General features: G+C 46.8%; 2 protein-coding genes across 2 annotated transcripts; one reads left to right on the forward strand and one right to left on the reverse strand.

The window, feature by feature from the left end:
- Nucleotides 1-712: 712 nt before the first annotated feature.
- Nucleotides 713-8,985, forward strand: LOC308150785 (keratin, type I cytoskeletal 50 kDa-like; the record flags this gene model as incomplete). The annotated part of the gene is made up of 7 exons (XM_080523581.1): nucleotides 713-1,186; nucleotides 2,666-2,742; nucleotides 4,547-4,703; nucleotides 5,504-5,665; nucleotides 6,263-6,388; nucleotides 7,412-7,635; nucleotides 8,904-8,985. The coding sequence occupies 7 exons, from the start codon at nucleotides 713-715 to the stop codon at nucleotides 8,983-8,985; spliced, it is 1,302 nt and encodes a 433-aa protein (XP_080379707.1).
- Nucleotides 8,986-10,660: 1,675 nt separating this feature from the next.
- LOC308151585 (uncharacterized protein) lies at nucleotides 10,661-14,343 on the reverse strand. Its single transcript, XM_080524479.1, has 2 exons — nucleotides 14,210-14,343; nucleotides 10,661-12,823 (listed from the first exon to the last, which is right to left on the reverse strand). The coding sequence occupies exon 2, from the start codon at nucleotides 12,642-12,644 to the stop codon at nucleotides 10,980-10,982; it is 1,665 nt and encodes a 554-aa protein (XP_080380605.1). The 5' UTR covers nucleotides 12,645-12,823; nucleotides 14,210-14,343; the 3' UTR covers nucleotides 10,661-10,979.
- Nucleotides 14,344-22,540: the final 8,197 nt, after the last annotated feature.

Genomic DNA, 22,540 nt, shown 5'->3' on the forward strand with positions numbered 1-22,540 from the left:
GAGTCGTGAGCGTGTGAATGAGAGCATGTTTTTCAGCAGTTGTGTTCTGTGTGTCGCGTTGAGTTTAGCGGCCCCTATAGTGACTGCTCAATAACCCCGTGCTGCGTGCAAGCCTGAGGCCTGTAGCGGCGCAGTAGTTATGCTTCAGTCGACTCAGCACTTGAACATGAATAGGTGATGAGTGAGGACTGGCACTCGCTACCGTCCCGACAACATTCACATTGCTCCACGCCTGAGCACATCCTAGACACACCAGATACTCCTCATGGGTATATTTTGCACATGTTAATCAGGCTGTCACATAGGGTTATATCACTGCCAGTTTCCCATGGTACATAAAGACGTCGAAGAAAAATGACAACATTAACTGACTTAATCACAAAGCTCCAGGCATCTCTGCCTCTGCTTGTTATTCTCGCAGGTGAGTTCGTCTCATCTCCCGCGGGGGGACCTTCCCCTATGTCACCGACCCTGTATAAAAGACACTTCATCCCTCACTCTCTTCACTCCTTTCTCTTCTCTCCAGCCGGAGCAGTTAAGACTGTAAGCAGCAGCCTAACCCTCAAAGCAGCCCTCTGTCACCATGGCAACCTTCAGCGCCAGATCGTCCCGCATCTCCATGGCCGGAAGTGGCGGCGGCGGTAGTGGTGGGATGTCCTTCGGCAGCGGAGGTGGAGGAGGTGGTGGGGGCATGTCCTTCGGAAGCGGCCGCATGTCCATGTCCGGCGGCGGCGGCGGAGGTGGCGCCATGAGGGCCGGCAGCGTGCACGGGGGCGCCGGCGGGTACGGGACGCGCATCTCCAGCGCCAGCGCGTCCAGGTCCTTCTCTGCCGGCGGAGGCGGCGGGGGCTACGGCGGAGGCTTCGGTGGAGGCTTTGGTGGCGGAGCCGGTGGAGGTGGTGGTGGAGGTGGAGGTGGCTTCGGTTTCGGTGGCGGTGCCGGGGGCGGCGGCGGCGGAGGTGGCGGAGGCTTCGGCGGGGGTCAAAGCGGCATTCCCGGCAATGAGAAGGCCACGATGAACAACCTGAACGACCGTCTGGCCGTCTACCTGGGCAAGGTGAGCGCCCTGGAGACGGCCAACGCCGACCTGGAGCTGAGGATACGCCAGTTCCTGGAGAGCAGGACGGCCCCCGACGCCTCCGACTACTCCCACTACTTCGGTGTCATCCATGACCTCCAAGCTCAGGTAAGAAGAAGAAGAAGGAGGCTTTAATCCGTTTAAATGTCTCTACATACTAACACGTGTTGGGACAGGCCTGTAGGGTGTGTAGAGAAGCAGGGCCGGCGCCAGAAGCAACACCTTGAGTGGGAGGAGTGCGGGGGTGGAGGTGGCGGTGGGGTGGGGTTGGGGGGGGGGGGGGGGGTGTAGGTAGCTAGGCCGGCGGTGGCTCATGTCGTGAGCTTAGAATGATAAGGTTCTATCTCCGTTTAGGGCAGTTCAGAGATATTGAGCGTCTAAGTTTTTACATTCCATTATGTTTTGTGAGATGGAACCTTTGTATTTTATTAATTACTAACTAAAAAATGTCAACATTTTTAAAAATAACACCACACAGGCATTAATAAACACCTAATGGATCAGATTATGTATAAAACTCAATTTTGACAAAAATGGAGATAGAACCTTATAATTCTAACGTCACGATGTGTTGTGGCAGCGCTGGATAGAAAGATGTTATGAGGTTCTAAAGGTGTGGATGACAGATGCAGTGCAGGACAGGGGAGGACGGTAGGCAGGTTTGAAAAGTTGTCAAGTTTTCTTTCTCTTTACTTGAGAAGAATAAGAGAATAAGCTGTTTACAGGGTACAAGCATACTGTAATTCGATAAAGACAATGCTCCAAAAAAGCTAGGCGAAATGATAACATGCACAAATAACAATGACTTAACATAAATAACAAGGAGGATACTTCTCAGTGCTTGACAAACAAACAAAGCTTAAACAGATGACATAAATGTATCTGATGTGTATAAATGTATACATGTACAGTATGTAGACATACAGTACTTCAATATACTAAATGTGTGTATAGATGTATGCATGTATGTAGACATACGGTACATAAACAAACTACGTGTGTGTGTATAGATGTATACAAATCTAAACTAATCAGAGCTGTAGTTGTTTCTAAAACTGAAAAGATAAAGATTACATCATCATCATCATCCAAATGCTGTAGCTTTGCTGTTTCCTTCTTCTATCTCGCTGACTGCCAGTGGCCCCTGGCTCTGAGCTCGATTACTCTTCCTGCTACGACAGGCTGATTAATGGTTCACTTGCTTAGTCAAATGTAACGATTGTAAGTCGCTTTGGAATAAGGCGTCTGCTAAATGCCAAAAATGTAAGTGTAAATGTAAAATGTTTCTTGTCCCACCTCTTCAACAGTTTTAACAGCAGACAGACTCACTGTATCTAACAGCAAACTGATAAAAATCAAAAAAACTGATAAAAACATATGTAAGGTGTGATTACTTGACTAACAGGATGTGTAAAGACCGACTGTGGGATGAGACTCTCTCTGTGTCCTGGGGGGGTTCAGGCCTGTAGTCTAGAATCATCTAGTTCAGTCAGCACTGTTTTGGGTGTGGGAGTCTTGATTTGTGATTCGTGATTACTGATTCCTGGTTTGTGGGTCATGATTCTGATTCCTGATTCCTGATTTCAGATCGTGAATTCCCTCAACGGATCTATCCTCCTGAGCATCGACAACGCCACGCTGGCTCATGACGACTTCAGGGTGAAGTGAGTCTCATTAATCACTCAGGGTTACAACACACACACACACACACACACACTCTCAGATCTAACACACGCACAAACACACACACACACACACACACACACTCTCAGATCTAACATACACACAAACACACACACACACACACACACTCAGATCTACATGTCTCACACACACAAACACACACACACACACACACACTCAGATCTACATGTCTCACACACACACACACACACACATACACTCAGATGTACATGTTACAACACACACACACACACACACACACACATTCACACACACACACACACACACACACACACACACACACACACACAGATCTATCCATTACACACATAATCTCAGACACATTACACACACACACACACACACATACACACACACACACACACACACACACACGATGGCATCAATACCATTCCTAATTCCATTCCCATGTCCTGTTGCGCTGCAACACCAATGAGGCATGATTCCCTTAGTTAGACCAAAGCAGAGCCCAACGCTGGAGTAGCACGCCCTCTGCTGGTCCATGACAGTAGTGGAGATCAGACACTGAAGAACAGCGCCTATTTGACACTACTGAACACAACATCTGAGAATGCCTTGTACATTCAACATTCCCTCAATAATTTCAGTGTTCCCACTTTTTAACATCTAAAAGGAAAAGTGACATATCTCATAAACTCATTGTCATAATGTTAAACGGTAATTTCACACATGCGTTTACAGTATGTATTCCAGTAGAGGTCACCTCAGGCCTCTGTTATGCTCTGACACATGATTGAAGAGTTTTGCCAATTGATTTCGAGCTGGTGAGATGTGATTTAGACCCATGTGGTAATTAGGGTGTGGTATTTAGGGTGGTAATTAGGGTGTGGTATTTAGGGTGGTAAGTAGGGTGTGGTATTTAGGGTGGTAATTAGAGTGTGGTATTTTAGGGTGTGGTATTTTGAAAGCCAGTGTTTTCCAGGTGAACAAAAAGTAAATGATGCGATTTGTGCTTAGAGATCGGCAATAATGTGATTAAGATTTTGAGTGAAAACAATGGAATTGTGCTCAGAGTTTAGCAGCCTGGGGGACATTCCATCAACGTCGCTAAAGGGAAATCCAGGCTTATTTTCCACAAGTCCCGTGAGATTTATCCGAATAAGCCTGTATTTTCCTTTAGCAACATTGATGCAATACCTGGAGTCTTGTTGTTGATACATGAGTTTCACGTTCTCAGACTTGTGTGCATAGTTCCAGAGCAACGTGAACCAGCTGCACTGTACTGTCCAGTTAGGATGGGGTGTTTCAGTGTATGTGGAATGTTATTTTGAATGTTATTTAAATAATTATTAGTTATTATTAATAATTAATTATTAGATACTAGTAACATTATTTTGAGTTATGCCTCACAACTGCGTGGGAATTGTTTGATTATAGTGATCACGTATGCGTAGGGATATTGGGGGCTGTGATTAGGTGCTTAAATAGTGGGATACCGTGCGTATGGGTTCATTGTGTGATGCCAGGACTTGAGGGATGTCACGGTTAGTGTGTATGATGCGTGCTTTGTGTAACATTTATATGCTTTGTTTTAGTCTTTGAATGTGTCAGAGCTGTGTATGCATGTATGTTTTGTTGTCTGCATTCGCAGGTTTTACAATCTATTCAATTTTCACTAAAATAAGAGAAAAACGAGTTGAATGGTATCCGTGTCCTTCAGTCCAGCCTTTCGGTCGGCGTCAGTAGACCGAACATGCACCATTCCAGAGTATTAAGTGTCTGCGTCTGCGTTGCGGTCGGCAGGTACGAGAACGAGCTGGGCATGCGTCTGTCGGTGGAGGGGGACATCGCTGGGCTGAAGGGGGTTCTGGGAGACTTGGCGGTGGCTAAGTCAGACCTGGTGATGCAGATCGAGGGTCTGACAGAGGAGCTGGCCTACCTGAAGAGCAACCACGCTGAGGTCAGAGGTCACGGGCTGACACTCACACCCGTCACTAACACCCACTCATTTAGAGTTAGAGTTAGGGTTCAATCATTACATTAAATATATATATATATATTATAATTATTATAATAATAATATTAATTATTATTATTGTTATTATTGTTGTTATCGTTATTATTATTACCGTTATTATCATTGTTATTATTATTATCGTTATCATATCATATCATTGTTATGTATATATTTAGAGAGAGAGATATAGATAGATATATCATATCATTGTTCTTATTATTATTATAATTATTATTGCTGTTATTGTTATTACTACTACTATTATTATTATTATTATTATTATTATTATTATTATTATTATCATTATTAAGGACAGACACAGGTGATGTATTGACACATTGAATCCAGGGGAGGCTGGTGGAGGTAGAAATCGGAGGGCGGGCTCATTGTAATGCATGTAATGGCACCAGGAAGCGTATCAAACACCGTTCCATGCATTACAATGAGCCCGTGCTCCTCTTGTCTACCTCCACCAGATGGCGACATAGAGCTTCAGCTACCTGTATATATCATAATGCCGTGTACCCCTGTGCTTAGCAACAGACTAACTTCATGGGAGTTTTCATTTCCAAACGCAATTCAATGTGTACTCAATTTACACAGTGAAGGAATATGAGACAGTGAGGAAATGTGACCTTTGAACCACTGCCATGTGTCCAGGAGCTCCTGACTATGCCTTTAGCTCGGCAGGCTAACCCAGTCTTGTAGCTGACCCAGCCTGTCCCCCCTGTGTGTGTGTCCAGGAGCTGCTGGCTATGCGCAGCATGTTGGGCGGCCAGGTGACCGTGGAGGTGGACGCGGCGCCCCAGGAGGACCTCAGCATGGTCATGGCTGAGATGAGGCAGCACTACGAATCAGTCTCAGCCAAGAACCAGAAGGAGCTGGAGGGCTGGTTCGAGGCCAAGGTAACAGATAATAACCTGCGTGGAACGTTTAACTGACAGACAGACAGACAGACAGGAAGATAGGCAGGCAGACATTTTGTTGTCATCAATTACCTCATCACACCTCCCTCACTGCACAGGAGGAAGTGTGTGTTCTGGCTAGAGTTAGATGGACAGGATCTCTGATAAGTGTCGTTGTCGTCTGTCCCACACACACACACACACACACACACACACCTCCCTCCCACACACACACACACCTACCCCCCCACACACACCTCCACTACCTCACACACACACCTCTACTACCTCACATACACACCTCCCCCCCACACACACACCTCCCCCCCCCCCCACACACACACACCTCCACTACCTCACACACACACACACACACCTCCACTACCCCACACACACACACCTCCCCCCCACACACACACACCTCCACCCCCACCCACACACACACACCTCCACTACCCCCCCACACACACACCTCCACCCCCCACACACACACCTCCACTACCCCCGCCCCACCCCACACACACCTCCACTACCCCCCCCCCCCACCCACACACACACCTCCACTACCCCCCCCCCCACCCCCCTTCCACCCCCCAGAGTGAAGCTCTGACCAAGGAGGTAGCGACCACGGAGATGACCATGCAGTCCACCAGCTCAGAGTCCAAAGAGATCAAGAGCACCCTGCAAGCCCTCCAGATCGAACTCCAGTCCCAGCTGAGCATGGTGAGACTGACCTGTTCCTTTGTTGTTGTTGTTTTTAAAATATGTTTTTAGGGCATTTCTGCTTTACTGGGATAGAGACAGTAGAGATTGACAGGAAGGATGGGTGAGAGAGAGGAGGATAGAGACAGTAGATACTGACAGGAAGGATGGGTGAGAGAGAGGAGGATAGAGACAGTAGAGACTGACAGGAAGGATGGGTGAGAGAAAGGAGGACAGATACAGTAGAGACTGACCAGAAGGATGGGTGAGAGAGGAGGATGGATACAGTAGAGATTGACAGGAAGGATGGGTGAGAGAAAGGAGGATCGACACAGTAGAGATTGAGAGGAAGGATGGGTGAGAGAGAGGAGGACAGAGACAGTAGAGACTGACAGGAAGGATGGGTGAGAGAGGAGGATGGATACAGTAGAGATTGACAGGAAGGATGGGTGAGAGAGAGGGGGGATGACATGGCAGGATAGGTCGATGGCCGGGATTAAACCTGGGACCCTGCGATTATGTGGCATGTGCCCTAGTGTTGCTATGCCACCTAGGCGCCCATTTGGTTAGGTTTTTATTAAAACTTTATTCAAAACTAGGATCAACAAAGATATCCACAGTTTTAGACCTAGCTTGCTTCAAACCAGCTAGTCCCTGTGTAGAGGTACAGCCTACCCTGCATGCACTAGTACCATCTTTATAGGGTTCGAATTTTGGATTAGGGGATCCGGGAGGTAGCTCCACTCCACAGTGGGGCGGCTGTGGGACAGGAGGTAGAGCTGACGTCTAATGATCGCAAGGTCGACGGTTCGAACCCTGGCTTGCCACATGTCGAGGTGTCCTTGGGCAAGACACTGAACCCCAAACTGCTCCCAATGACCGGGCCGGCGCCTTGCATCATAGCTTGCCGCCGTGTGTGCCTGTGTGCGTGAACGGGTGAATGAGAGGCCGTTGTAAAACGCTTTTGAGTAAGGCTCTATATAACTGCAGTCCATTTATCATTTTTATTTATCGCTCGCCTCCTGTCCTGTGTGCCCTCTTTAGAAATCTTCCCTGGAAAGCACCTTGGCAGACACCCAGAACCGCTACTCCATGCAGCTGTCTAGTTTCCAGATGCAGGTGACCAGCCTGGAAGGGCAGCTGGTGCAGCTACGAGCCGACCTGGAGCGCCAAGGCGGCGAATACAGGATGCTGCTGGACATCAAGACACGCCTGGAGATGGAGATCGCTGAGTACAGGAGACTGCTGGACGGAGAGGCCAGCTTAAGGTGGGGACTTGCGATGATGTTTTATGTAGGTCTTGTGAAGGACTTATGTAGGTCTTGTGAAGGGCTTATGTAGGTCTTGTGAAGGGCTTATGTAGGTCTTGTGAAGGGTTTATGTAGACCTTGTGAAGGGCTTATGTAGACCTTGTGAAGGGCTTATGTAGGTCTTGTGAAGGGCTTATGTAGGTCTTGTGAAGGGCTTATGTAGGTCTTGTGAAGGGTTTATGTAGGTCTTGTGAAGGGTTTATGTAGGTCTTGTGAAGGGTTTATGTAGACCTTGTGAAGGGTTTATGTAGGTCTTGTGAAGGACTTATGTAGGTCTTGTGAAGGGTTTATGTAGGTCTTGTGAAGGGCTTATGTAGGTCTTGTGAAGGACTTATGTAGGTCTTGTGAAGGGCTTATGTAGGTCTTGTGAAGGGCTTATGTAGGTCTTGTGAAGGGTTTATGTAGACCTTGTGAAGGGCTTATGTAGACCTTGTGAAGGGTTTGTGAAGACATTAAAGCTCTCTCTCCACCTCTCTCTCTACAGCGTTGGTGGTGGGGGGTATTCGTCCTCCTCCGTGACTACGAAAATGTCGAGCGGCGGAGTGATGTCGAGCGGCGGAGGGATGTCAAGCAGTGGAGGGATGTCCACCTCCATGAGGTTTGCTTTCTGATCCGGGGGGGCTGGTGGAGGTGTAAGGTATAGGTGTAAGGTATAGGTGTAAGGTACAGGTGTAATATATAGGTGTAATGTACAGGTGTAAGGTATAGGTGAAACATATAGGTGTAATGTACAGGTGTAATATATAGGTGTAATGTACAGGAGTAAGGTATAGGTGAAACATATAGGTGTAATGTATACAGTAGGTATATGCACCAAACAAGAGAATAGCTTCTTCCCTATCATGAGTGTTTAATTGAACTAACTAATTAACTATCCTGTTTTCAATATGGCGATTAACCCTCTACTAACCCTCTAACATTCTCCCCTCCTTCTCCTCTCTCCGGCTCTCTCTGTCTTTCACTTTCTCCCCCATCATCCAGGTTCGCTCGTCGTCATCGTTTGGGGGCCCATAGCCCACTCGGATAGTAGACTTTTTTCCTAGGGAGAACATTTCTGAATAAAATGTTTGTCGGCGGGGGCAACGGTGGGGGGCGAGTGTACTAGCGGAATGTTTTTTTCTCATTCTCTCTCTTTCACCTCCGTGCCCCATCTCCCTCTCTCTCCCCTATCTCCCACTCTCCCCCCCCCCCATCTCCCTCTCTCCTCCTCTCTCTCATCTGTGCAGCAGCAATGGCAGCTCTTCCTCCTCCTCCACCACTGTGACCACCAAGACAGTGACCTACATTACGGAGGAGGTGGTTGAGTAGATGGGTCCACTACTACATCCATCATCATCTCAGCAACGTCAGCTCCACCACCCCTTCACTCTGCTGGAGTAATCAATCCATGTTAATCAATAGTGGAGGAGGAGTGGATACCAATCAACCAATCAATCCCAGATCACTTTGGCTTTCCACTCAACTGTTTTAGTAGAGCCAGAGAGAAACCACAGCAACACCTGACATGATACAGTTAGGGAAGTCGGAGTTAAGATTATTTTCCCATGCCTCCAGATAATTCTCTTATCTCTGTCTGTCCTAAATATAACATTTTTAGGTATTGCTGTGTCGTTTTAAGCTACTTCCATTTCCTTCAATGATAATGATCTGTTCTCTAAGGGAGAGGCATCACACATGACAACAACAACCGCTCAGCTTGTGTTTGGTGGTGTGAGGAATAAACGATATAAAATCAATATTTAGTCTGTGGTGAATCTTTACCGAGTGGGTGGAGAGGTCCTATATAGCTTGACGTAGCAGAGGTGATATGGAATCATGCTCTTGTGACAAAGTAGCCCTGCCTACAACCTCTAAGCCCTGATATTACCCTCATACAGCTTCGTATGTCCTCTTGATATATAAAGGTTTAAGACTGTGACATCCATGCAAGAGGTCCCCTGTTTTGAACCCGACCAGTAAACATTTGATTTCTAAATTCACAAGTGCTTCTCTTCGGGTTAGTGTTCAATGGGTAACAGTTCCTAAGCTATCCAACATGTTTTTTCTTAGAACATCTAGAAGTATACTTCCAATTTAGCAGCTCTCTTGTAATCTTTCACCTCCAGCAGCCTCCATGCTGTGTGCTGCGCAGGCTTTCACACAACACACACCACGACACTGATGGCGCTGCTGATAGACGGCGATGTGCAGCCCACTAGCGGCTGTGTGAACGCCTCGAGGGAACAGGGTTGTACTGTCGATGGCCTGCTTTACATCCAGCTCCGCTGCCGCCTGCTGTGCTGTGCTCCAGCTTCATAGGAGCACTCTGATAAGAGGAAATAATAGTAAATAAATAATAAAAGTACTAGTTATTCCATATCTTTAGATTTAATTGGATTTTTTGGGGGCTGTAAAGTGTCCTTGGGTGTTTTTAAAGGTGCTTCAAATCACATGTATTATTTATTAGTAGTAGTGGCAGCAAGGGTAAAGTAAATACAGTAGCTAGGCCCGTATATGCAGTGGAGGCTGGTGGAGGTAGAGGCCGGTAGAGGTAGACGCTGGTATCGGAGGACAGGCTCATTGTATTGCATGGAATGGAATACAGAGAACATTCCTTAACATTCCTTATTCCAATCCTTACATTACAATGAGTTCCTCCTCCTCCATCAGCACATACATACATACCTGCTGTTGTACCTTCAGTTCCGGACAAAACAACTCTTAGGTGACTGTGTTACACTTTACTACATTACAGACATTCCCCAGCTTTGAGACATGAACTTGAACTCTGAAGTGACGCATCTAAATCTACACACAATGTCTCAATTCCTTATCTTTGTTCTTTCCACTTGCAGTGTAGTGCCTATTAATAAGCAAGGTTACACACAACACACAAGAAAATGAGAAAGTCTGTGTTACATTAGTTTCTTTAATAATTCTTTCCAGTACATGATTTTTTTAAGGAATTACATGTTATCAATAAGTGTGAACACAGTGAGCGATTTTACTGGAGGAAAGAAACTGGAATGGCACTCACTAACAACAACAGATCAGCAGACGACAGATACACAGTCTGTTTTTCTACAAGGCCCTCAGTAAACGCCTCTGATCCACCCAGACACACAGACACTTGCATAATCGCAAATCAGTCACAACAAGAGTTTTTTGAACCCCCCAAGATAGAACGTAATGCAAAAAGCACAAAAGGTATGAAAAAAAACGTAAGAAAAGGTGTAAGGAAAAAACATATATATTTATATATAGTACTGTATTTATAAAAAAAGGGAATAATACTTTTTGAGAGAGGTTAAACTGTACTTTTTTTAGATACTATCGTTACTGTGGGAGCTGCTGCTGCTGCTGCTGGAGCTGCTGGAACTGCTGCTGCTGCTGATGCCACCGCTACGGAGGTCTGCCCTCTCTCGTTTGTGAATCTGCTCGTGTGCTTTGAGGTGGCCTGATTGGCTGAAGTTCTTCCCACACTGGGGGCAGGCGAAGGGCCGCTCGCCCGAGTGGATCTGCTGGTGTGCTTTAAGGTGTCCCAAACGGCCGAAGCTCTTCCCGCACTGCGTGCACCCGAAGGGCCTCACGCCCGAGTGGATCTTCTCGTGCGTCTTCAGGACGCCAGAGTTGCTGAAAGTCTTGCCGCACTGCGAGCAGCAGTAGGGCTTCTCCCCCGTGTGGATCTGAAGGTGGTTCCTGTAACTCATCTCCTTGGTGAAGCTCTTGCCGCAGTGCTGGCAGCAGTAAGGCCTCTCGCCCGTGTGGCTGAGCTGGTGGGCTTTCAGTTCCTTGGACTGGCCGAAGCTCTTGCCGCAGGTGAGGCAGCAGAAGGGCTTCTCCCCGGTGTGGAGCCGCTGGTGGGAGCGCAGGTCGTCCGCTTTGGTGAAGCCCTTGGGACAGTGGGCGCAGGTGTAGGGCTTCTGGCCCGTATGGATGAGCTGGTGTCTCTTGAGGTTGCCCGCCTGGCCGAAGCTCTTGCCGCACTGCGAGCAGGTGTAGGGCCTCTCGCCCGTGTGGATGCGCTGGTGGGTCTTCAGGTTGCCCAGGGTGCTGAAGTTCTTGCCGCACTGGGTGCAGGAGAAGGGCTTCTCCCCGCTCAGGTTACGGGGCCTCCTGGGGCCGGCGCCGTGGCCTTTCGAGGAGCCCGTCTGGTTGCTGGACCCCCCGGGGCTCTTCCCCGCCTGGGCTGCCTGGAGCTCGTAGAGCCCCCCTCCCCCGGGGAACTCGGGGTCCGCCTGCCCCATGGCGCCTATGAGGCTGTCGGGCCTCAGCTTGTTCAGCTCCGTGCGGAGCTCGGCCATGTGGATGGACTCCAGGCTCATCTCCGTGCGCAGGTGGCTGGACATCAGGTTGTTGGGCTCGTACTCTGTCTTGATGGCGCCCAGCTCCGTGGTGTAGTAGCACTGCAGGTCGGCGTGCTGCTCGGACTTGATGTAGTCCAGGGTGTCGGACATGTGGGTGATGTAGTCGAACACCAGGCTGGGCTCGTAGTGATGATGGTGGGACTTGTAGTCCAGCTCCGTGGCGGCGTGGTGGTGGTGGTGGTGGTGGTGATGGTGGTGGTGGAGGCTGTGGAAGGGGTGGAGGTGGAGGTGGTCTCCCTGGTGGTGCTCCGACTTTATGTAATCCAGCCCGCTGATCTCCATCTTGATCTGGTCGTGACCCAGCTCCGCCGTGCTGAGCGGCTGGATCTCCGACAGGTCGATGGTGCTGATGTCGTCCAGGTCCGGAGGCTCCGTCTTCACGTAGGGGAGCATCGCCATGGGCTCGGCGATCTCCGACGCCAGGGAGCTGAGGGTGGGCGTGGCGCACTCGGACGACGACAGCAGGTGGAGGCTCACGGAGCCCGGCGTGCCCGGAGCGTTCCGGGAGTATTCCGGGTCGATGGAGGACGTCGGCGAGCCGCCGCAGCAGTCCGAGGCTCGCAGCGCGCCCAGGCCCAGCGTGATGCAGTCGTCGTCCGTCGATAACTCCCGCAGAGTCATAACCGCAGAGTCCAGTACAGCCAGCGGTCAGCGTCCGGGCACGTTAGGGTTCTGAGGGGGGCCCGGTGGGGGTGGCCAGAGGCCTGGGTCCGCTCCTCTGGTTCCCTTCTGGCAGCCGAGCTTGCTCTGGCGCCAAGCCTTGTTCCGTGGGTTAGGAGGAGCTCCGCTCTCTGCTGGCCCTGATGAGACACAACAGAGGGAAAACAACCGGTTAAAACATCTTCAGCTGGAAAGGCCTCACGTTCAGGCTTAGGTCTGCTGCTCATACTGAGAGGGATATAGAGAGAAGGGAATAGCATGCTTGAGCTCTGTTGATATCAGCAATCTACTATGTACATGACTAAACATAAGCAGGATAGTAAGACTAGGAAACAACATAACAGATCTACTTCGTAAGTCTATTTCACTATTTTTCACAGTAAATCATCACTTGCATGGATAGACTTGCACTGAAAAGTAAATAATTAAACCTACAAACCCAAATCTAATCTCACAATGCATAACAAAGGAACATTGACAGGTTTTTAACAACAGGCCTACTACTTTACTCACAGTAACTACTGACAACAAGCTGGCTGTATTGGAGAAACAATTCAAATTAAAAGGGAGGACATAAATATGCACAATAAATGACACTTTCACTTGTTTTCCCCCATGCATTTCAACGATGTTGCATTTTTAATAATAACAGTTTGATGAAGTTATGCTATGACAAGACTACACAATCGGTCTGGGGAAAAAAAGTGTGCATAGCTGGTGAGTTGAACTTGGCAGCCCACACACACACCAACTGACATGGCATAACTCCACCAGGCTGATGTCAAACCGAGACAATAGTCGTCCCCAGATGTTGCGATGAATATGGGGTCATGGCTCCAGAAGCGGCAGGGTCAGGTTCAGGGTCAGGGTGCCTTACCTGACTTCACCTGCCTATGCTTGATCAGTCAGGTAGGGTCGCCTGCCAAAGTCGCCACGCACGTCATCATGCACTTTTTTGGGGCTGTAAGAATCTGGCGCTGATTTTTTTTTTTTTTTTCTTGCCCCCAGTTGTTGGTTTTGAGGATGGGGTAGTATTAATAAACTAGTGAATGAAACCTGCACCACTCTGAACTTTCGAAAATCACTTTTCGCTCTGGGGAAAATTTTGGACCCGTCGATTATTTCAAGGGATCATTTGACACTTTTCCAATCGCTTTCTGTCATACAAAGAGGGGGCAAGATGCCATGTCTAAGCTAGCAGCTAACCAGTGGCCATCTTGTTTATGCTGGTTGCGTTGCTAACCTGCTAGCAGCGAGCTGACTGACATGGAACGAAGGGAGAAAGTGACTTGCGCCGCAGCTACTTTTTCCTGCTTTTACTTTCGGAGCTTTTGCACGCTGAGCCTCTGGAAGCGGTGATACCCGGGCCAAGCATCGCGAAACAAAAATATGTTGTGTATAATAATACATTATGAAACCTGTGCTGGGCCATGCACATTCACACACTCACACACTCACACTGGCTTATGAGGAAAAATGACAAAATAGTAAAGCGATAGAAAAATAGCAAGCTTAGCAATAGCTACCTGCCGTTTCCCCGATTCATGGCTCTCTCTCTCTCTTGTTTCTGCTCGCTGTCACCAGTTTCTCCGCTTCAAACTCAACCGGACTCGCCACGTCCACCTCGACCGTCCAACCCTGCAGCCTCCGTATGTCTCTCTCTCTCCCTCTCTCTCTCTCTCCTTCCTTCCTTCCTTTCTTTCTTTCCCCTACTCCCTCTCTCCTCTCCTCCCTCTATCATTGACTAATTCCGCTTCGTTTTTCACTCCCTTGTCGCTTTCCTCGATGTTTTTTCTGCTGCGCCGTAAACGCGTCCGTCGTCAGATGTACGTCGCGTCACGCTGCAGCGTGCGTTCATCTCGCGTCAGATTGATGTCAAAGCGATGATGGCGGAGCGTCGTTACGTTGTATCATCCTCTCGCTTCCTAAACGCTGCTGGAGTAAATCAATCATAGCGCTGTCAGAGAGCAAGCGGCCCGCCATGACAGGAGGAGCAAACCGCTGTTTAGAGACACTATTGGAACGCTTTCTGGACTCCGTGTGCAGCGCTGCATACCTAAACATATTTTTTTCAATAAAAAAAAAAGGCATTAACTGAACTAATGCTGTAGAATGAACAACACATTTATCACCTTGTCAAATTATGTCCAATAATATTCCTCTTCCGTAAACAGACAAATGATATGACGACTATAAAAAGATTATTAATAATAATAATAATTAAAAAAAATAATAGTAATAATAATAAAGTCATAATCGGAGACTGGTTAAATATGTTTCAGTTTAGAACCGTGGAGAATGGCGACCCGAATATGAACTTATGTTTGTATAATGCATTATGGAGAAATAAACTGTGAACACAATGGCTTTACTGTATCTGCCACATGTGTGTAGACAAGAGCCGTTATTTAATAGAATAACTCAATGCTTGGAGTTATTGGTTCACAATTCATTATCTGTAGATCAGTTGATATTCCGCATGCATTCATTCTGCCAATTATACCTCGCTGTTCATCAACCTGATCTGTTGTAGGAAGACATCGTTACTCTTCGGCATGTCAGAATCACCTTCCAGGTTTACTCATACCAATGATGCATTGCCTTGACTCATGCCTATAGAAACACAATACCTACGCTTAGCAACACACACTCAATAGGCTATATAATAATAATAATAATAATAATAATAATAATAATACATTTTATTTGTATGGCGCCTTTCAAAACACCCAAGGACACCTCACAGGGCAAAAGACAGCAAAATACAGTCAGGTTAAAAAACGATGGTCTACTCAAATGTTATTTGTCACGTATACATCGCACATTGATATAGTGAAATTCTTTGGAATCTTGCTCCTCGTTCAACAGTCAAAAACAATACAATATGATATAGTAATAATAAAACAATAACCTAACGTAATAACCTAATGCAATATTAATTACCATGCAATAGGCTAGTAGACCCATGTTTATGAAGTTCAGGACAGACCAACACCTCATCTCTTCACCAGTCTAACCAATCAGTATAAGCCTGTGTGTCCCCCCCCCCACCTTACTCCTTGTTTTCCGGGATGTAGGGGGTAGGGGGGACGACGACTGTCAGTCTTCCTGCCTTGGTACTCCTGAATACGCTCCTAGTCTTTCCATCTTTTTAGCAAAGTAATGTTGTTCTATGTTGAATTGTATGATGTTAAATCATATGTCTTAATTCAAGTGTCTTAGTTAATCATCATACACACCTGTGCACCTGGTGCAGAGATGAGGTGTTGGTCTGTCCTCCTGAACTTCATAAACATGGGTCTACTAGCCTATTGCATGGTAATTAACATTGCATTAGGTTAGGTTTTTTACTGTTGTTGAAAGAGCAAGATTGCATTGGTGTACAGGTAATAATAAGAATAAGAATAATAAAAAGAGTTTTATTGCCATGCAATGAATCAACTTGTCAGTCAATTTTGCTGGAATTTGGTATTTTTTGCTCTAGGCACAGGTCAGCCATAGTCGGCGCCCCTTGAGCAAATCGGGGTTAAGTGCCTTGCTCAAGGGCACATGCAGCCCTCAGCTGGTCGGGGATCGAACCAGCAACACTCAAAATGCTAGCCGGCCTCTCTAACCTGTAGACTACCGCCACCCGCAGTATAACAACGGTACAACAACATCAACAACATCAACAACAACAACAACAACAACAACAACTCACCACTAAGACAAAGCAGCAATTAGACAAGACAAACATGACTATTATTATACAGACTGTTAACATTTATTGGTTCATCTTCCTTACACTAAGTACCCAGTTTTCATTGTCTAACGTGTATAAAACACCGTCACATTGCCCACATAATCATATTATCCTGGCAGAGTTGACTGGGTGACATTCAGAGTTCTCATATGTTTGACATGGGAGATACAACCTCCTTCTGGGTCAGAAAGTGACACAATGACAAAAGGGCTTATTTTCACACAATTAATCAAATTTAAACATAATCATGACAACAATAATAAAATATAATAATAATAATAAGAAGAAGAAGTCACAAATGGAATAAAAATAAATAGTAATGAATTTGAACAAAAACGAAAAATGTTCCCTGTATTACAAACGTGATTCTACTTTCTACAAAAATGAAAAAAACTAAACAAAAATAAAACATGCAATCAAATCAATAATTCTAAAAACAAACACATCCCTTTTAATTCCCTCATTAAAAATGTGCATGACATTGAGAGCTCCCTGCTGTGATCATGTGTTGCATTGTGATGATTAATAAATGCAATTATAGTTATACAACATAATTAATAACTGCCATTATAGTTATACAAACATGATTAATAACTGCAAGTGAAAGCACAGGGGCCGTAATTCTAATTTGAGATCTGTGCAGGTAACTCAATCAGGTAAATGAAAGATTTGCGCCGGGCTTCGAACACGCAGATCTCAAATTAGGATTACGGCCAAACAGCTGACCTTTAGATGAGCAACATAGGTAAGCGCTAGCATCAATGAAACCCTTTTTTCACAGAAATCTAGACAAACAAAAAATAAAAAATAAATAAAGCCATAAAAACTAAAGTCAATGTTATTTGGATTCTGGATTCCACATACTATACTTTTCACACCCAAATGTGCTTGTTGAACATCTCAAAACCCAACACCATTAATATGGAGTTGGTCCGCCCTTTGCTGCTATAACAGCCTCCACTCTTCTGGGAAGGCTTTCCACTAGATTTTGGAACATGGCTTCAGGGATTTGCTCCCATTCAGCCACAAGAGCATTAGTGAGGTCAGGCACTGATGTTGGGTGATAAGATCTGGCTCGCAGTCGGCGTTCCAGTTCATCCCAAAGGTGTTCGATGGGATTGAGATCAGGGCTCTGTGCAGGCCAGTCAAGTTCTTCCACACCAAACTCGTCAAACCATGTCATTATGGACCTCGCTTTGTGCACCGGGGTATTGTCATGCTGAAACAGGAAAGGGCCTTCCCCAAACTGTTGCCACAAATTTGGAAGCATACAATTCTCTAGAATCTCATTGTATTCTGTAGCATTACAATTTCCCTTCACTGGCACTAAGGGGCCTAGCCCAAACCATGAAAAACAGCCCCAGACCATTATTCCTCCTCCGCCAAACTTAACAGTTGGCCCTATGCACTGGGGCAGGTAGTGTTGTCCTGGCATCCATGACACGTCACTCCAGAGGACGCGTTTCCACTGCTCCAGAGTCCAATGGCGGTGTGCTTTACACCACTCCAGCCGATGCTTGGCGTTGCCCGCGGTGATGTTGGGCTTGTTTGCGGTCGCTCGGCCATAGAAGCCCATTTCATGAAGCTCCCGACGAACAGTTCTCGTGCTGACGCTGTTTCCGGAGACGGACTGGAACTCGGTGGTGAGTGTCGCAACCGAGAACAGACGGTTTTTACGCGCTACGCGCTTCAGCACTCGTTGGTCCTGTTCTGTGAGCTTGTGCGGTCGGCCGCTTCGCGGCTGAGCCGTGGTCGCTCCTAGACGTTTCCACTTGACAATAACAGCGCTCACAGTCGACCGGGGAAGCTCTAGCAGGGCCGAGATTTGACGAACTGACTTGCTGGAAAGGTGGCATCCTATGACAGTGCCACGTTGAAAGTCGCTGAGCTCTTCAGTACGACCCATTATACTGCCAATGGTTGTCTATGGAGATGGCATGGCTGTATGACTGCTTTTATGCACCGTAACGATGGGTGCGGCTGAAATAGCCGAACCCACTAATTAGAAGGGGTGTCCACATAGTTTTGGCTATGTAGTGTATATAACACACTGATAAATGAATCTGTTTCAGTGCCAAGGAGGTTGCAGATACAACTAAAAAGGCTAAAACACCAACTTGACTTGAAAAGACTTGTCGATGATGATGCCACTGTTCAGCACTGCTCAAGGTTAAGTTTACCACGAAACACAGACTTGTTTGTTTTGATTGGTGGTGACGGCGGCAGTGTGTGTGTGTGTGTGTGTACCCTCTACTCCGTACTAGACACTTGCTTTTAGTAGGAATGAAGTGCACTTAATGTCACATTAGACACAAAAATGAAGCATTAGCATACAGGCTAACCGTGAGCTGGTACTAGCATGCAACACTGGCCGTCTCCGATGCGGTGAGACAGAAGGTTCAACCACTTAAAGCCTGAGAGGTCTCAGCGGTCCGAGGCTCGCAGCGTGCCCAGTCCCAGCGTGATGCAGTCCGTCGCTAACTCTGCCATAACCGCAGAGTCCAGTACAGCCGGCGGTCAGCGTCCGGGCACGTTAGGGTTCTGAGGGGGGCCCGGTGGGGGTGCGCTCCTCTGGTTCCCTACTGGCAGCCGAGCTTGCTCTGGCGCCAAGCCTTGTTCCGTGGGTTAGGAGGAGCTCCGCTCTCTGCTGGCCCTGATGATGAGACACAACAGAGGGAAAACAACCGGTTAAAACATCTTCAGCTGGAAAGGCCTCACGTTCAGGCTTAGGTCTGCCACTAGATTTTGGAACATGGTTGCGGGGATTTGCTCCCACTCAGCCACAAGAGCATTACTGAGGTCGGGTGAGAACGCATGGCTCGCAGTCGGTGTTCCAATTCATCCCAAAGGTGTTGGATTGGGGTTGAGGTCAGGGCTCTGTGTGCAGGCCAGTCAAGTTCTTTCACACCGAACTCGTCAAACCATGTCATTATGGACCTCTCTTTGTGTATGGGGGCATTGTCATGCTGAAACAGGAAAGGGCCTTCCCCAAACTGTGGCCACAAAGTTGGAAGCATACAATTCTCTAGAATCTCATTGTATGCTGTAGCATTACGCTTTCCCCTTCCCTGGAATTAAGGGGCCTAGCCCAAAAACCATGAAAAACAGCCCCACACCATAATTGTGTCTGCATACTTTTGGTGATGTAGTGTATCAGGAATCAACTATGTGTCACTATAACACACGACTACACATTAGCAGACCGCAAATCAACACCAATAGGAGTGGCTTTCAAGGAAAGGGGCCATGAAGACTAGGCTACAACATAACAGATCTACTTCTCTAGTCTATTTCACTATTTGTTACACTAAACTAAATCATCACTTGCATGGATAGACTAGCACTTAAATGTAAATTAAGTCTACAAACCCAAATCTAATCTCACACTGCATAACTGACAGCTTTTTACAATAGGCTATATTCACAGTAACTACTAACAACTAACAAGCTGACTGAGTTGGAGAGGCAATTATAATAGAAAGAGAGCACACCAAAATACTTTTTTAACGCATTTCAACGATGCTGCATTTTAATTATACTTGTTTGATGAAGTTATGCTACAACTCGGGTCTGGAAAAGTTTACATCTAGCTGGTGAGTTGAACTTGGCAGCCCACACACACACCGACTGCAGCCCATAACTTCACCAGGCTGATGTCAACCGAGACAATAGTCGTCCCCAGATGTTGCGATGAATATGCGGCCATGGCTCCAGAACCTGCAGGCCAAAAATATGGCTTCCGTGCCTTACCTGTGCTGGGCCATGCACATTCACACACACACGCGCACACACACACATACTGGCTTATGAGGAAAAATGAGAAAATAGTAAAGCGATAGAAAAAATAGCAAGCTAGCAAATAGCTACCTGCCGTTTCCCCGATTCATGGCTCTCTCTCTCTCTCTCTCTCTCTCTCTCTCTCTCTCTCTCTCTCTCTCTCTCTCTCTCTCTCTCGTTTTTGTTTCGGCTTCAAACTCAACCGGACTCGCCACGTCCACCTCGACCGTCCAACCCTGCAGCCTCCGTGCCTCCGTGCCTCCGTATATCTATCTCTCTCTCTCTCTCTCTCTCTCTCTCTCTCTCTCTCTCTCTCTCTCTCTCTCTCTCTCTCTCTCTCTCTCTCTCTCTCTCTCTCTCTCTCTCTCCTTCCTTCCTTCCTTCCTTCCTTCCTTTCTTTCCCCTACTCCCTCTCTCCTCTCCTCCCTCTATCATTGACTAATTCCGCTTCGTTTTCACTCCCTTGTCGCTTTCCTCGATGTTTTCTCTGCTGCGCCGTAAACGCGTCTAGCTGCAGCGTGCGTTCATCTCGCAATTGAGATCAAAGCGTCGTTACGTTGTATCATCCTCTCGCTTCCTAAACGCTGCTGGAGTCAATCAATCATAGCGCTGTCAGAGAGCAAGCGGCCCGCCATGACAGGAGGTTGGAATCTTGCTCCTCGTTCAACAGCATTAACAACAACAACAATAAACAATACAATATAATATAAGAAAATAAAACAATAACCTCATGCAATGTTAATTACCATGCAATAGGCTAGTAGAGCCGTGTTTTATGGAGGACAGACCAAAGCCCCTTTTCCACTATCGTGCTGGCCTGCTTCTTTGGCGCTTTTCCATTTGTCGGCCCGGGTCGGGTCAGGTCGGTTCGGCTCGCTTCTTTAGCTCCCCTTCGATACCAGGGTCTAAATTTAGACCCGGAACCTTTTTGCCAGGCTGCATGTGACGTGTGACGCTGCACACCGTTGATTGGTCAATGGAAATCGTCATCCCATGTTCATAGATTTCTTCGCTAACTGCCATCTTGAAATACCACATTCGCTCTTGGAAAATGTCACTACAGTTTCTGTAATAGCTTATTAATAAAGATTCGAAAAATTATTTCAATGCATCATATAACTTTTATTTACAACAAGCATAACACAAAAATCGCTATTATGCACCGTCTTTGCCCGTGAATAACACCGGCTGTGAATGTGGTAGAAACACAATACTCCTTTGCTAACTTCACCATCGGTATACGGTCATTTTGAGCCCTTATGCTTTTAACCGTAAACTCGATGAACCAGCGGGGGCAGAGAAACGTTTTAACAGGGAATTCGCTCCGCGCTGTCGACGGTGATAGGAGTGTAGGATCGATACAAATGGTTTTGGATTCCCTGTCCTCTCCTCTATCCGGACACGTTGGATTTTTTTTTTGCCATTTTTGATGGAGAGCAGTGAGCGGATGACTTGATGTGAGCATGTATTTGACTAATGCCGATAGTCTTGCTCCGAAACCGGAGCTGTCTACAGCGGATTCAAACTATCGTAATTCATTATGCCCAATCTAAAAAATTCAAAGAGTTTCTGAAAACAGAGAAGTTGCACTTTTTGAACAGTTGAACTGTACAGAGATTCCGACCCGAGTTGAACATCCTATTTCCTTGTCAAATCGTGTATGCTGTGCACCTAATCTATCCTGAGATGACACAACACATTTAAGATCACAATCCTCAATAGATTGATTCCATCGTTTTACCGACAAGAAGATTCTACAATCTATCAGCCTTTCCGTAGAAATACATCGCTCCCTGTATAACGTTATATCTAACGTTACATGCTTTAAGGCTGATCTGTGCATGATGGTGCTGTATTTTGACATAATTCTTATCGCATTTCCCCCCGTTGTGCTGTGCCGTTCCATAGTCCAGAGCTTCATCATCCCCCTTCTAAAACTGCCATCACCCCTTTCCATCCCTGGCGTCATTTTATCAATGAACGTGGTATTATACATATTTACATATTACATATTTGTTGTTATTTATGGAAGTGTCTGGTTGCTGGAGGAACCAGTACGCCGGCTACACTGCACAGTTTAGCCCAAAATAGAGAGAGTGCAGCACCGCGCCAGCTGGTTGAAACTCCTGTTGACAGCGGGGGGAGAGAATCGTTTTAACAGGGAATTCGATGCCGCACTGTGTCGACGGTGATAGGAGTGTAGGATCGACACCATTCAAATGGTTTTGGATTCCCTGTCCTCTCCTCTATCCGGACACGTTTGAATTGTTATCCTAACCCACGGTAAACCGAAGTTATTAACCCGCAAAGGGCACCGTGTTTGTCAGTGAATAACACG

This window comes from Nansenia antarctica, assembly GCF_963989245.1.
Source record: "Nansenia antarctica genome assembly, chromosome: 2".
Classification (NCBI taxonomy): domain Eukaryota; kingdom Metazoa; phylum Chordata; class Actinopteri; order Argentiniformes; family Microstomatidae; genus Nansenia; species Nansenia antarctica.

Coding starts and splice junctions, on each gene's coding strand:
- LOC308151585 (XM_080524479.1), bottom strand. CDS start 12,644: ATGACTCTGCGGGAGTTATCGACGGACGACGACTGCATCACGCTGGGC.